The following is a 14,955-nucleotide window of genomic DNA, read 5'->3' on the forward strand; positions in this document are numbered from 1 at the left end:
GACAGCGTTGGCAGGAAGGGGGTCCGAGAGGTGGTTGGCTGGTTTCACAGTGCTGAGTAGTCTACCAATTTCTTCTTCCGAGTAGGTGGCAAAGGATGACCACGTAGCATTGTTTTTAGGTTCAGTGGGTGCTGTGCAGAGGGGTTTGGGGTAGAGACTTACGTCAATGAGGAGATCGTTCTTTATGTTGTCTATAGCACAGCTCTGTTATAAGCCCCACCAGGAGCAGCCTCCTTGGTGCTCAGCCCAAACTTCAACTGGCACTTTCAACCTACAGGCAACCATACATTCCATTGCATCACAGCCACTCGAACATTCCGCACCGCACATCCATACAGGCTGAGCAGCAAGGGCCAAAGCAGAGGGGAAGATTCGCAGCACAATACACTAGTTCTAACACATCTTACCCCCTTTACGAATACTATATGGAAAATATGACATTACATAAAGGACATGCATGGAAAACACAAAATGTAACATTGCAAATACTGAATGGAACTAAGAGTTACATTTAGGAACATGCACGAAAACTCGTAATAACAAAAGTAAATATATAATACGGAATAAAACTCCTTAAGTGAACTATGGAAATAATAAATGGGGGTCAACCCATAAAACCAGATGAACACACCTCTACCCTTTTTCCGAACACAAAGAAAAGCAAGTACAAGTTGAGAACAATATATACTCTTTAAACAAACATTTGCAGTGCAATAGGTCTCGCATTTGTGAGAGTTTGATCTATTGGCATTGTAAATGACAATGCTTTTCATTTGTGTTTTGAAAACCTGCAAGTGGAGTGTAAATACCCACGTTGTACTTCTAGTCCTTGCTTACGAGAAGCAAGGCTGGCTGTAAAAGAAGCTTAGTTACTGCCAGCCTTGCTTCTCGTAAGAAACCACTGCAAGTACAAATTACATGTTTACACAGAGCTTGCAGGTTTTCAAAACACATAAATCTAAAGCATTGTTATTTACAATATCAATTGCTCAAACTCCTGCAAATGCGAGACCTATTGCATTCAAATGCTTGTTGTTTGCAGTGAGGTAGCACTTCCTCCGGGCTCTGGCCTCCTGAAACAGGTGGTGTTTACACACGGTGAGGAAGGAGGAGGGATTCACAGAAATTAAAGTAACCGAGTCAAACAGGGTTGTAAGTTTGCCGGATCCATCAGGGTTTCAGACCTGATTGTAATGAAAACAAGCCACTCGTTAAAAAATGAAGTGATTTCCCCCCAGTTATAGAACGTTGACCAGTTCCAAAGTCGGCAGCTTTTCAGTATTAAAAGCTACAAAGTGGCAAATAAAAATCTTAAAAAATGAACCATAGCGATCGCACACTAAACACAACACAGTTTTTATAAAAGGGGCATCTTCAGGAAACCAAAAACAAAGTGATCGCTCACTAAACACAGTTACTCAAAGAGAATACAATCCTGTCGAAATCAGCCGATATTACTAAGGATCCCAAAAACACAATGCAGGAAGCTGGGCTTCTGTTGCAATAACACTTTTTTGCTAGATTTCTGATGCACTTTGACTTGATGTGCCCTGGGTCCCTGCGTATCAGGTTCCCAGGGCCTGTGTTCTTTCCCCAAACTGTACCTTTGTACCCCCAATCGGCACCTCTCTGGCCACATGTAAGTCCCTTGTAAAAGGGTACCAAGGGCACAGTGACCAGTGAAGGTTTCTAAGGACTGCAGCACATAGTGTGCCACCCTTAGAGGTCTTGTACCTTAACACACACCCACTGTCATTGCAAGCTGCGTGCTTTGGTGCAGAGCAAAGTGAAGAGTTGACATGGAACACATACCTGAGCCATGCCTGCAACCCACTGCTTATGGTATAGGTAAGACACCTGTGAGAAAGTGCCATCTTTCTTGCCTTGGTATGCCCCCACTTTTTTCTGAACTGCTGATGTGCTTGACTGAGTATGCCCTGGGTCCCTGCCAAGCAGGTACCCAGGGCCTGTGTTCCTTTCTTAAAGAGAAAAGCTATGCTGAAACAAAATACCCAATTGGCACCTCTGGCCACCTGTCAGTCCCTAGTAAATGGTACCCTAGGTACTCAGGGCGTGGTGACCAGAGGAGACCTCTGAGGGCTGCAGCACTTATTGTGCCACCCTCAGGGGCCCTGTACCCTGGCACCCACACACTGCCTTTGCAGGCTGAGTGCCTAAGTACAGAACTAAAACAAGAGTCGACATGGCACACATCCTTGTGTGCGATGCCCACAGAACCCACTGCCCTGGCATACTTCAGTCACCACTCTAGGTGGGTGCCCTATGCCAGATGTGAGGGCACAGGGACATGAGCCCTGTGCCCATACAGTCCCCAGGGCCATTCCTGGGCACTGTAAGTGCAGTGATGCCATTTAAGAGCATATGGTGCTGGGAGGTCATCATTACGAACTCCACAGCACCATAATGGTTACACGGAAGACTGACAAGTTTGGTACTTAACTTCTCAGCACATTAAACCTGTACTGTTGCCAGTGTGGGGTTTAATGTATAATGCACGAGAGGGCATCTTAGAGATGTCCTCCAAAACCCGAACCAACAATCGACGTCTGGGTTGAGTGGCTGCAGAGGCTGCCACACAGCAGACATGTTGCTTGACTTCTGGGTGGAGAGCCCCCGCTCTCCTGGGCCTGCAACAATGCACATCCTGGGCGAGGTGATATGTCTCCTCCCCCAGGATGGACAGGGGGAAGCTTCAAAGGCATACCATACCGCCTCTGAGAGCTTCTCCAGACCATTTGCTGTCCCCAGTAACTGGCCCCCCACCCGTTCTACCCCCACTCTGGCCGGAAGACTGGCGGGAAAAACTACATCAGGAAGGAGGGTGTGCCAACCTTTGCCAACCCCACCCCTCAGGTGGAGGAGGCGAGGTGAAGCACGACCCCGGGCTCCGGCTATCTTGTAGATGGGGAACCCTGCCCAATCCCAGCTAGGCTCCTGCCCCCCTCCCACAGGAGAGGAGCAGGCTAGGGGGTGTCCTCACCCCAGGACAGGGACCCATTGGTCCTTGCCCTACCTGTAACGCCTCTACATTTAGTATTTAGGGGCTCCCTGAACCTTCCTTCCTCAGATCCCGATATCAAAAGAAGATCAAGAAGAAGACCTGCCGCGCAGCTGCTAACAGGACAACAACTGACTTGTTCCCAGCCCTACCGGCCTGTTGATCCTGGAACTAATCCTGGAACTAATCCTGGAACTGTTGATCCTGCCTAATCCCGGCGCCCTCCGTGGACAGCAACCTTGGGACACCCAGAGCACCTGCCTGCCTTGACACTCTCGAAGATAGGGACTCCCATCAGCAGAGGCTCTGCTGCAACAACCCACCTGGTGCCCACCACGAAGCTCCGGACCAGCCCACTCTGCATCAGCCAGCCCGGGCCGGGCCAGCCCGAACCAAGACCACGAGGACGTCCCCCCGGCGACTGGGAACCGAAGTCCAGTGCCCAAAGACCCTCCTCGACGAACCAGACGACGCCTGCGGACTCAGAACCAGGGGCCACCCCAACCGCGACCAGCCGAGGGTAAGCTTTTCTGTCTCCCAAAGATACCCCTACACCCGGCGCCCTGCGGCCCCCTGTGCCTCCCTTTGGGGTACCTACCTGTGTTCCAAGATCCCAACTTACCTCTCGAAGTGCTGGTCGCCACTGGAGAGTCACCGTCCCCGAGGCTGCAGCCTTTGTTCCTTTTTCAAGATCCTCATTGGATAACATTGAACGCCCGACGGCTCAAAGCACCCAGCCGCCCGAGTGCCGCTGGATGTGACCTCTCTGTTCTATCTTACCCCCCCCCCCCCCCCCCCGCCACCCTTGCCCTGAGCAAGTGGCCAGGAGCCCAGCTCCCAGAACCGCGTGGCCTGCTAGCCAGCCACCAACGAAAGGCCCCCTTCCCTCATTGGATAACATAGGGCCTACCTACCTCTGCACCCGGCCGCCCCTGTGCCGCTGGTGCTGAACTAACTGTATGCCCCGAACCCTAACTTCACCAACCAAGTACTCACCTGGAAACCGGTAATTCATTTACCTGCCATTGGATAACATTGATCCATTTTGACGCGAATTTTTTTTAAGTGTGAAGTTTTGAAAATTGAAAATATTTCTATAAAATCGGCCAAAGTCCGAACTCGGAAATACTCACCTGTGATCAGGAGAGAAGTTAGTACTGTACCTTTCAGCCCAGCACTGAACCACAAAAGTAATCCCTAGCAGGTTTACTAGTAACCTGTATTTTCTCCATAGGGACCCATTGTCTGCTTTCCTATGAAATTTCTTCGAAGAGTCTACTTTTGAAAACTGCAAATATTCTTTAAAAATCGTACGAAATACAGAAACGTAATTACCTACCTGTTTTGAATTAAGCCCCCAGTGCTGGCCCTAGGAGACTAGTGATGGGTTACAAAAGTAACGCGATCGTACTTTACCTGTAACCTGAATTTCCTCCCTTTGGATAACATTGTCAGAATCACCTTGAAAAGTTTCTAAGTGTGAACCTTTAAAACCGCTTTATATACAGGAAAATTCGTCACAGTAACTAAAACGTTTTTGCTAATCTGGTTTCAGCTTAGACCCCAGGACTGAATTTAAGATCTAGTCCTGGAGCTACCAAAGTAATCCATAAAGTAATCAACTGTACTTTCCTATGAAAAACCCATCGAGCTCAATGCTAGAGTGTGTTTCAGAACTGTGTTGCTTATTATCTATCCTGTAATTATTGTGTGTACAAACTTATTGCTCTTCTGCAAAGTATTTACGAGAGTACTCGTACCTTCAAAAGTATATTTTTATAACTGTTGGTTCTAAAAATAAAACCACAATATCTGAGGATATAACAACAATTCGCCTGGAGTTCAGTTCTTGAGTGTGTGAACCCTTTTGCTGACTGAGTGTGTACAACAAATGCTTTACACGGTCCTCTGGTACTGCCTTACTGCTCGACCAAGCTACCAGTTTGGAGAGGAAGGTCAGTTCTGACTTTAACCTCTGTTGTACCTCTGGGCTTGGTGGACCCTATACGCACTGTACTTCATTCAAGTCCAGTTTATATAGAGCCACTTTTTCACAACACCCCTCTATCTGGGTGCACTATACCATTGGTGAGGGTAAGTTGCGTGGGCACTGTACCCCTACAGTGTTTAAGTCCCTTATTCGACATTGAAAGTGCAGTAAAGGCATAAAAGAGTATATGGCTTGGGAGTCTGTCAATACGAACTCCACAACACCATAATGGCTTTACTGAATTCTGGGCAGTTTTGTATCAAGCTTCTCAGCATAATAAACCCACACTGAAGATGGTATGGGATTTTCTTTCTTTTTTTTTTTTATAACTTTTTATTGCAGACAGTAGCATAGCAGCAGTTCCATTGAACAATTGTGGTAGTACATAAATAAACATTAATTGTATGCATACATCATCAAAAACATAGAATAGCAATTGGTGGGTTGTGGGCACTGCCCCCTCAGTATGGGATTTATTATACAATGCATTCAGATGGAATCTTAGAGATGCCCCCTGAAAAACGACCAGCCACTGGTGGGTTCCCTGACTGGTAAACACCAGCCTGCCACCACGAGACCTGTTTCTGGATCCCTGGGGTGGGAGCCTTCGCTCCCTGAGCCCAGAAACCAAGCTTTCCTGGGCGGAGGTGTTCACACCTCCCCCAGATCAGACAGAGCCAACTGTGGCTTGCGAGCTTCAAACGACTTGCTGCCTTTGTAACATGACCCCCAGCCTTTCCTACTATCAGGAGCAGGCCCCTTTCCTGTCTCACCCCCTTTTTGGCAGGAAAGAGCAGCCTAGAAGGTATGCCCACCTATGCCAACCCCACCCCTCATGTGGGAGGCTAGGGCGGGGCGAGTTGAAGCCCACTCATAAGTGCCCACCCTCTTGCAGATGGCAGGCACTTTCCAATCAGGATTATGGATTGTGCCCGCTAACCACGTGGGGTGAGCACACCAAGGGTGTAGTCACCCTAAGGTCAGTAGCCCATTGGCTACTGACCTTGAGACTCCTAAAATGCCCCCTAAGTACAGTATTTAAAGGGCAGCTCTGAACCAAGGAGACAGATTCCCGCAACCTCCGAAGAAGAAGGACGAAAGAAAACTCCCAACAGAGGAGACTGCAGAGAGCAACTTAATTGGCCCCAGCCCTGCTGGCCCATCTGCAGTTTCCAGAGATCCTGTGCCAAAAGTCACCATGCCCTGCAGCCAGCTACCTCCAGACCCCTGGGAGGACTGATTGCCTTCCACAAATACCGGATCTCCTGTGAACAGCAGCTCTGTTAAAAAGAAACAGCCAAGAAAGACTCCCCACCTGCTGAGGATAAAGAAACCAGATTCCTGGGACCACCACTTCACCTCATGCCAAGGCCCGAATGGCCCACCTGTCCCAGCGAGGTCCACCAGTGCTCCAGATTCCGAATCCAAGGATTGACTTCTCCAGGACTCCCTTAGATCACCTGCATTCATCTGCACGGAGACCCCCTCCTTTCCCCCCAACCATGAGTGGCCTGGTAAGGTGAAATCCGACCTCAAAAGAGACCCTGCATCCTGCCTCACTGCACCCTGGAGAAGAGAACCCGAGGTGCACCTGCGGTCCTGAGCCCTCCAACTTACCTGCCCAGCTGTTGGTTCCTCCCGGAAGTCTTCCTAGACAGAAGTACTTACTGTTAAACTGATAACATTGACTGCTTTTCTGTGAAAAGTCTTTCAAGTGTGGAGTTGGTTTGTATTAAAACCCAAATAAACTGCATATGTGTAAAAACTGAATTACTTACCTTTCGTCTAGGACAGTGGTTCCCAAACTTTTTTGAACAGCGGATCACTTGACCCATTTATTTATTTATTTATGGGCTTGTAACGCGCCGACATCACACCCGAAGGTGTATCTCCGCGCGGAGCTGTGGAGAACAGGACAGACAGCAATCCAAACTAGAATAGAGTTGTTTTTAGGAGCCTCCTAAAGGCCAGATGGCTCGGGCACTCTCTAAGGGAAAGAGGGAGATTGTTCCATAGGCGCGGGCCCATAATGGAAAGGGCACGACCTCCCTGTCTGGTCTTGTAGTGTCTAGGAACCTGGAGTAACAGTTGGTTGCTGGACCTAAGATTGCGGCCGGGGCGGTGGTATACAAATTTCTCTGCCAGATAGTGTGGACCGAGGTTGTAAAGACTCTTGTGTACCACACAACAAATCTTGAATTCCACCCGCTTCCGGATGGGAAGCCAGTGGAGGGCCTTGAAAAGGGGCAGAGATGGAGTTCTAGGGGGGGCGTTGGTCACCAGGCGGGCCGCGGTGTTCTGAACCACCTGCAGTTTATTAAGCACTCCTTCGTTAGCTCCCAAGAAAAGGCCATTACAGTAGTCCAGGCGGCTCAGAACGAGGGCCTAGACCAAGGTCTTTCTTGTGTAGTCTGGAAGAAGGGGGAACACCTTCCGCAGGAGGCTTATAATGTGGAAGCAGGATCCCGCCGTGGTGCTGGCATGGTGGGCAAGGGTGAGGTCGTGATCTAAACGAACCCCCAGGTTTTTCACCACCTGTTTAGGGGAGGGGGCCTGCCCCAGACTGGAGGGCCACCAGTCAGGAGTCCACAGGATTTTTGCCTCTCCGAATAACATGACCTCGGACTTTCCCACCTTGCACTGGAGAAAGTTCGTGGCCATCCAGTTGGCGGTCGCAGTCATGCCGTTGGAGAAAGATTGTCTTATCTCCGGAGTAAATTTTTTAAAAGTGAACAGCATTGACCGTGGCTCCACATGGTTACTTGTTTGGGGGGGTGGAGGGGATGTAAACCCGGCCTCTGGAGCACTTGCATTTTTCTCCCTGAAAATATTTGGGATGAAGCTGATGGAGGTATTCTATTCATATATGCAGGGGGTTTCGTATTACTAAGGCAGCCCCTCTAATAAAATATTCCTAGTTACACTTTTTTGCCTGTGACCTTTTAGAGTCCCCTCTCAAACATTTCTATTCCACTTACAGTGCTTGATAGCACTCCTTTGCATGTAGGCCCCACTTGCCAAAGTGTTCCTGCACTTGGGGAATATTTGCATGCACTTCCATTTCTACCCATGTCATATTTGCCAACACACCTGTCTCACCAGGGTGAATCACGATTTTTTAAACCACATACAGCTTTAGTTTTGCTTTCTCCTCCCTAAAATTGCCTACAAATCAATGTAAGCAAGAAACTTCTCTGTTTAAAAAAAAAAAGAAATGAAACATCCCTTTTTCTTGCTTCCAAATGATGGCATTAGGCCGTATATGGTGTTTTACTTATCTGTGCTCAAGGAGAGAGCAGGCCTGTCTGGAAATATGTGTACTGAAAGAAATGTGTACTGGAAGTACCTTTGGTTCAAGTACTCGGGTCAATACTTAATAATACTTAATGTGTTTAATAGACAGAACAACTGTACTTTCCTGATAACTTGCATTGGTGTAAAATGCATTTGGAAAAAGTCTAACAAAATAAATCCGGCATCTTCCGCGTACTTTGGGAATGTTGGAACTTGGAGATCCAGTGAAATATGGAGGTCCTCTCCCTCGATGTGCCATCAATCAGGCACTACGTTTACAGCTTTAGGCATGTCACAAATCATCGACAATATGCGTTTAAGTCTAACTAGTTTAACTGTAGCCAACAGACCCTTCAACATTAAATGCATTAACGTGCTTGGTGCGCAGCTCCCCAGGCTTGGTTTGACGGCTCCCCAGGGAGCCACTGCACACAGTTTGGAAACCACTGATCTAGGAAATGTCCCAGTGTGATAGCTAGACATATCACACTGATTACCAAAAGTAACTTAAAAAGTAATCCAAGAAATAACGTGTACAGTAATCTACAAAGTAACTGAAAAGTAATTTTGACTGTTGACTTACCTGTAATCAACCAACTTCATTTTAACCTGCTTTCAACCGTAATTCACTGTATAAATCTTGCAAAGTATTATTTCACTTATCCTCACCAGGCTTGGTTCTAGAAATAAAATAACTAAATCATTTTTATACAAACAAATTGGTCTGAGTTCAGTCTTTGAGTGTGTGTCATAATTCCTTGCCTGAGTGTGTACAATATATGCTTAACACTACCCTCTAGTAAAGCCTTACTGCTCGCCCACACTACCACAAATAGAGAGTACGGTATTATCTACTTTTATCTGTGCCTACCTTTTGGAGTTCCACTGGACTCTGTGTGCACACTATAACTTACTTTGGTATAGTATATACAGAGCCAGCTTCCTACACACAACTTTCAGAAAACTCGACCGAAAGAAAACAACAAGCATTTACAATGCAATGGTTTCGCCTTTGGAAAAGTTAGTTATTGGCATTGTATATGCCAAAATTTGTATTTGTTTTTGTTTCGAAAACAGATAAGTAAATGGCATTGTCATTTACATTGCCATTACCTTTTTTTTTTGCAGTCACTTGGCACTCTCTAGTGCTCTTTATGCACTCTGCATTTCTTATGCACTCTGCATTTCATATGCACTCCCTGTGCACTCTGCACTCCCTATGCAGCACTCTGTATGCACTCTGTACTCTATATGCACCCTGCACGCTCCACTTCCTATGCACTCCCTATGCACTCTGCACTTTTTATGCAGCACTCTGTATGCACTGTGCACTTTGTATGCACTCCACACTTCCTATGCACTCTGCACTCCGCACTTATCATGCACTCCCTATGCACTCTGCACTCCCTATGCACTCTGCACTCCCTATGCACTCTGTATGCATTCTGCATTACCTATGCACTGTGCACTGTCTATGCACTGTGCACTCTGCACTTCTTATGCACTCTGCACTCCCTATGCACTCTCTGCATTCCTTATGCACTCTGCACTTCCTATGCACTTTGCACTCTCTATACACTCTGCACTCCCTATGTACTCTCTCTGCACTTTGCACTGTCTATGCACTCCCTATGCACTCTGCATTACCTATGCACTTTGCACTCCTTATGCACTCTGCACTCCTTATGCACTCTGCACTCTCTCTGCACTCTTTATACATTCTGCACTTTTTATGCACTCTCTCTCTGCACTCTCTATGCACTCTGCACTCCTTATGCACTCTGCACTGTGTATGCACTCCCTATGCACTCTGCATTCCCTATGCACTCTGCACTTTGTATACATTCCCTATGCACTTTGTATGCACTCTTTATGCACTCTCTCTGGACTCTGCATTCCCTATGTACTCTGCACTGCCTATGCACTTTGCACCCTCTATGCACTCTGCACGCACTCTGCACTCTATGCACTCTGCACTCCCCCTGCTCTATGCACTCCCTACTCTGCACTCCCTTTGTTAAAGTTTGAGCTTTTGATAAATGGTGTTTTGGATCTTCATTGAATTATGTGTAAAACGTTGATGTGTTTTACTTTACACAGAAATCTGGAGTGCATTTATAATGCAATTATTTGCAGAGAGAGGGAAGGGATGAAAGAGGCCAGGAGTAAGAAAGCTCAAAAGGAAGCGAGTGCAGGATAGAGAGGGAGGGCAGGAGGGAAGGAATAGACGCAGGAGAGAGGGAGGGCATAAAGGAGTGTGAGGGCATGAGGGAAGGTAGGAAAGTGTGAGAAAGGCAGAAAGGAGAGGGCGGCAGGTAAGAGAGGGAGGGCGGAAAGGAGAAGGAGGGCTAGAGGAGGAGAGAGAGGGAGATGGAGGACAGGAAGGTGAAAGAAAGAGGTGGAAAAGGGAGGGCAGTAGAGACTAAGAAGGCAGAAGAGAGAGATAACAGAAGAGAGAAGGGCAGAGGTAATAGAGTGAGAGAAGGCAGAAGAGATAGGGAGGGCAGGAAAGAATAGAGCAGGAAGGAGGGCAGAAGCGAGAGAGTGTTGAAAGAAAAGATAAGGAGTGCGGGATAGAAAGTGAGGAGAAAATGTAGATGTAGATGGAGAGTGAAAGACAGGAGTGTGAGAGATGTAGAGGGAGGGTGAAAGGAAGTGAGATTGAAACAAAGGAGAGAGAAAAAAGAGATTGAGGACAATAAAGTGAAAGAGCAGAAGAGAGGTGGAAAGGGAGAGAGTGGGAGAGAGGGAAAGGGAGGGAGTTAGAAGGAAGGATGTAGGGCAAGAAAGAGAGAGGGTAGAAGGGAGAGAGGGGGCAGGTATTAGTGTAGTAATGTAGACAGAAAGAGGAAAAAAATGTGTGAAAAAGTTGACAGTGCCTCAGGAAAGCAACACCATTGGAGTGTGCAGATTTGTTCTCATCACATAAGGAACACCATTGGAGTTTGCAGATTTGTTGTCACCTGCACTCACTTTCTCATCATAAGCACTGGTCAACTTATAGCCTCTACACATGCCCTTTTAAACATGCACTATTTGCACTTGATCTCTCTGTACTTGCCCTGTCCGGAAAACACCCTCTCTGCACATGCCCTCTTTACTCATGCCTTCTCTTCACTTGCCCACTCTACACATGGACCTGTGCAGAGAGATCATATGGAGAGAGGCATGTGCAGAGAGGCCGTGTGTAGAGAGGCTGTGTGCAGTGATAGCGCATGTTGAGAGGGCATATGCAAAGAGGAGAGGACAGGATACAGAGGTAGTGTAGGAATGAGAAAGTGTAAGAAGTAGTGGGAGGGCGGAAAAGAGTGGGAGAGCAAGAGAGAGGGCAGAAATAAAAGGGAAGGGATGAAAGAGGCCAGGAGTAAGAAAGAAGAAAGGTCAAAAGCACGCGAGGCGCCCAGCTCACCTCACCATACACAGGGGTCTCAGAGCACACACTCGCACGCTTATCTACGCCTGATGGGTCAAGTAAGGGCACACCCCATGATGGGGACTCGTTGGGTGGATTGCGTTCTGCTGACGTCACTCTCCGGGTTGCTGACCGCTCTCCAGCATTGCTTGCATCACCTAGTCCCTGTGGCCTGCAGTCCGCTTAAGATGCGGCTCCAAGGTCAATTCACCAAAATGCCTGGGGTAGCGGAAGTGCCTTTACATTCCACTTGACCTTCACTTACACATACATATTTATACATATACAAACACACACTCTGCCTACTCATTTACACTCTTACATAAACACACTTAAAACTGCCAGCACGCACACAACATACATATATCTAAAAGCATTTTTCCCCTTACCTCAGCTGCGAGGGAAAAGCATTCGCCAGCTATAAATATGGGGTCGTTGGAGCCCCCCTCTGGGGCTCGACGTCCTGAAAAATGGCCCCTCTGAGCCTCAACAGGCTCTCTTCAGCGTTGGGGCGACCCACTGCCATCCGGGGCCGCCCTGACTCTCCATTTACTTCACCAAATGCCCCCCAGAGCCTCTCAGGGCTCTAAATACAAAAAAATGGGGCGGGGAGCCTCTCCGGGCTCTGTGCACGTTGGGGCGACCCACTGCCAACCGGGGCCGCCCTTGAAGCCCTCGTGGCTTCACACACCCAAGGAACGCGAGCTCGCGCTACTGCGGGGGAGGGGCGGACACCGGCAATGTGTCCCGGCGCCCCTCCCTTTCGTCGGCTCACTCACCGGCCGGCGGCTCTCTCTTCGCTCGGGGCTCTCCCTCCAGTCGGGGAGCCTCACGGGGGTGGGGCAGGCACCGGCAATGTGCTTCGCGCCCCCTCCGCTCGCTTCTGAAGGCCGCTCCTCTCGCTGCAGGGCTCCCTCCGCTCACGGGGGCCCTGCAGTCCAGCTGCCATCACTCTTCCTCCTCTTCTCCCCGGGCCCGGCGGTGATTACCCGGCACTTCGGAGATTCCCTCGGCGAGGACGGGGTCGAACGGCTGACTCGGCTTCCGGATCCTCGCTGGGGCGGCTCCACTGCTGCGGCCCAATCCGGTCGCGGCTCCTGCGTCGAGCCTCCATACACGCCCAGCTTCTGCGGGCAAGGCATCCAATCAGAGCGCGGCTCTCGGGACAGGCCTACTGCAAACGGCCAATCAGAGCGCGCCTCCTGTCAACAGAGGACCAATCAGGTCGCGGCCCCTTCGTTTCTCTCGCTTCAGCTTCTGATCACTTTCAGGCCCCCGGGCCGCAGCGGTGAGAACACGGGGCAATGCCGGGTGGGCACCGGCTCTTCAGTTAGTTAACAATCGAGGTGGCCACTCGATCGGGCCATAACAGGACAGCGTGGAGGGGGGAGGGGGGACGGCGGGAGGAGGGACACAGAGTAAGGCAGGACAGCAGCAAGCACGGCCCGGCCGGACCAGATTCGGGGGCGTTCCCGGCTTTTGGCTGACGTCGCATGACGTAGCCAAAAGCCAAAAATTCTCGGGAACGCCCCCGAATCTGGTCCAGCCATGACGGACGCCTCTCTGGTCCAATGGCTAGCCTCCATTTATGGAGCTAGCCAATGGGACAGAGGGCGTATTCCAAGGGTCCCTTACTGAAGACTAGAGATTTCTCTGGAGGCGGAGCTTACGCTCCGTTCCCCAGCGAAACCTAAAAACAGTTGTGTGACGAAAGTAGCAGAAATGCACATAAGAGAAAGAATACATGTAATCGGGCCAGTTGCAATGAGCGTGAACAACACACAGAAAGGAGGGAAACATCTGAACAATTCACCACAGAAAGGAAAGGAATTCCTATATTCCCACAGACCAATCAAAAGCGAGGGGCACGCTGAAATCCCACAGAGAAGACACACCATGTCTTGAGAGAGAGTCATGCATTGCCTAGGCGAAACCTAAAAATGACCATGGGAAAATTCACACTCACTCACCCTCCCTACCTTCTTCAGAGAAATCATTCCATGTAAGCGTGGTGTTCTTGGAATCCAACACCATAAATGCAGAAAGGCCAATTATTATTTCACAAGGAACTCTAGTATTTTGATAAACAACGTACTATAATACTTTTATGTTATTGGCATACAGCACAGTATGCTATTAGTATGGCTTTGTAGCATGATCTGATGCAGTCCACTCCATTGTACTGCTCCCATAATTGATCAATGTGTGGCAATGCAGTGGAATGTGAGCAGAGATTTTGTCCCACGGTAGTTCTTATAGCTATATGAATTCCATTAGGGGTACCCACAAAACCAATTGGTGACTGTTTAATAGTGTGCTGTGAGCTTATGAAAATGTCTGTTTGCTTATTATACTGTGCAACATCTTTCAGATCACAGTTTAATGATGTGACTTTATTCTCCTTTCTTCCAACAGACAACAGTGAAAATGTCCTCGGACCCAAACAAAAAGAGGAAACCCAAGGTAATCCGAACTGATGGTGGTACAGTGGATGGCAAACGGAGCCGCTCTGACAATGAGCAGGTATGAGAGCACACTGGAGTGGTCAGCTGACCAAATTGTGCCTCCTCTGCTTTGCAGACACACCACGACCAGTGGTTCCCCTCATAGAGGGCCTTTTTCTGTTCCTCCCAATTCCCATGGAGGTGGAGTGATGAAAGCCCAGAACTGCTCATTTGGGCCTTCACTGTTATTCTACCTTCTCCGCTTTTCACCCTCTCTGCCGCTTATCTTTACATGTAAGATATAGGACTGCCCATATGTGTAGCTTTATATGCAAACGAGACAGAGAAACCCTATCCTTACCTAATCGCCTCATAAAAAATCTCCTTCCTAACCTTAACAAACACAAAAAGAGAAAGTTGTTTTTTTAATATCTCGCTCTTTTTTACACTCTCCCCCTTCCTTCCTGCCCCCAGCTGTACCGTATCTTGCAATTTCTCTATTCCCTACCTTCATATCTATTGTGTAACCTTCATAGCAAAATATTGCCTGCTCGTCCTGTCTACCACCCAGTCAGGTACTCTCATGTCGGCACAATTCCCTCCTCCAGTCTCTTCCCCAGAGCCTCTCCCACTACTATTAAAAAGAAATATGCAGCGAAAACTGTTTTGGTCATTTCCCAATAGTCTCTTAAATTATTTCATCTATTACTTTATATTACTTATGATGTCCTTTGCTGCATCTTTCCCCATGCTGCTTCTTCCAGTTCTGTCATGGTTGCAAAAGCCTCTTTGCTGG

General features: G+C 48.4%; 1 protein-coding gene across 4 annotated transcripts in view; it reads left to right on the forward strand.

Annotated features, from left to right (window-relative positions):
- Positions 1-14,955, forward strand: part of THOC5 (THO complex subunit 5) — a 388,784-nt gene that overhangs the window by 48,894 nt on the left and 324,935 nt on the right. For 2 of the 4 annotated variants that reach the window (XR_015300896.1, XM_086943231.1), the window contains exon 2: positions 14,131-14,238. Coding sequence is in view for 2 of the 4 variants with exons in the window: in XM_086943231.1 (XP_086799357.1) it covers positions 14,143-14,238 (96 nt within the window). In the remaining 2 variants the exon portion in view is untranslated. The remainder of the gene's footprint in view (positions 1-14,130; positions 14,239-14,955) is intronic. The other 2 variants (XR_015300897.1, XM_086943232.1) reach the window with 1 other exon arrangement.

The sequence above is a fragment of the Lissotriton vulgaris genome, chromosome 11 (genome assembly GCF_964263255.1).
Source record: "Lissotriton vulgaris chromosome 11, aLisVul1.2, whole genome shotgun sequence".
Lineage (NCBI taxonomy): Eukaryota > Metazoa > Chordata > Amphibia > Caudata > Salamandridae > Lissotriton > Lissotriton vulgaris.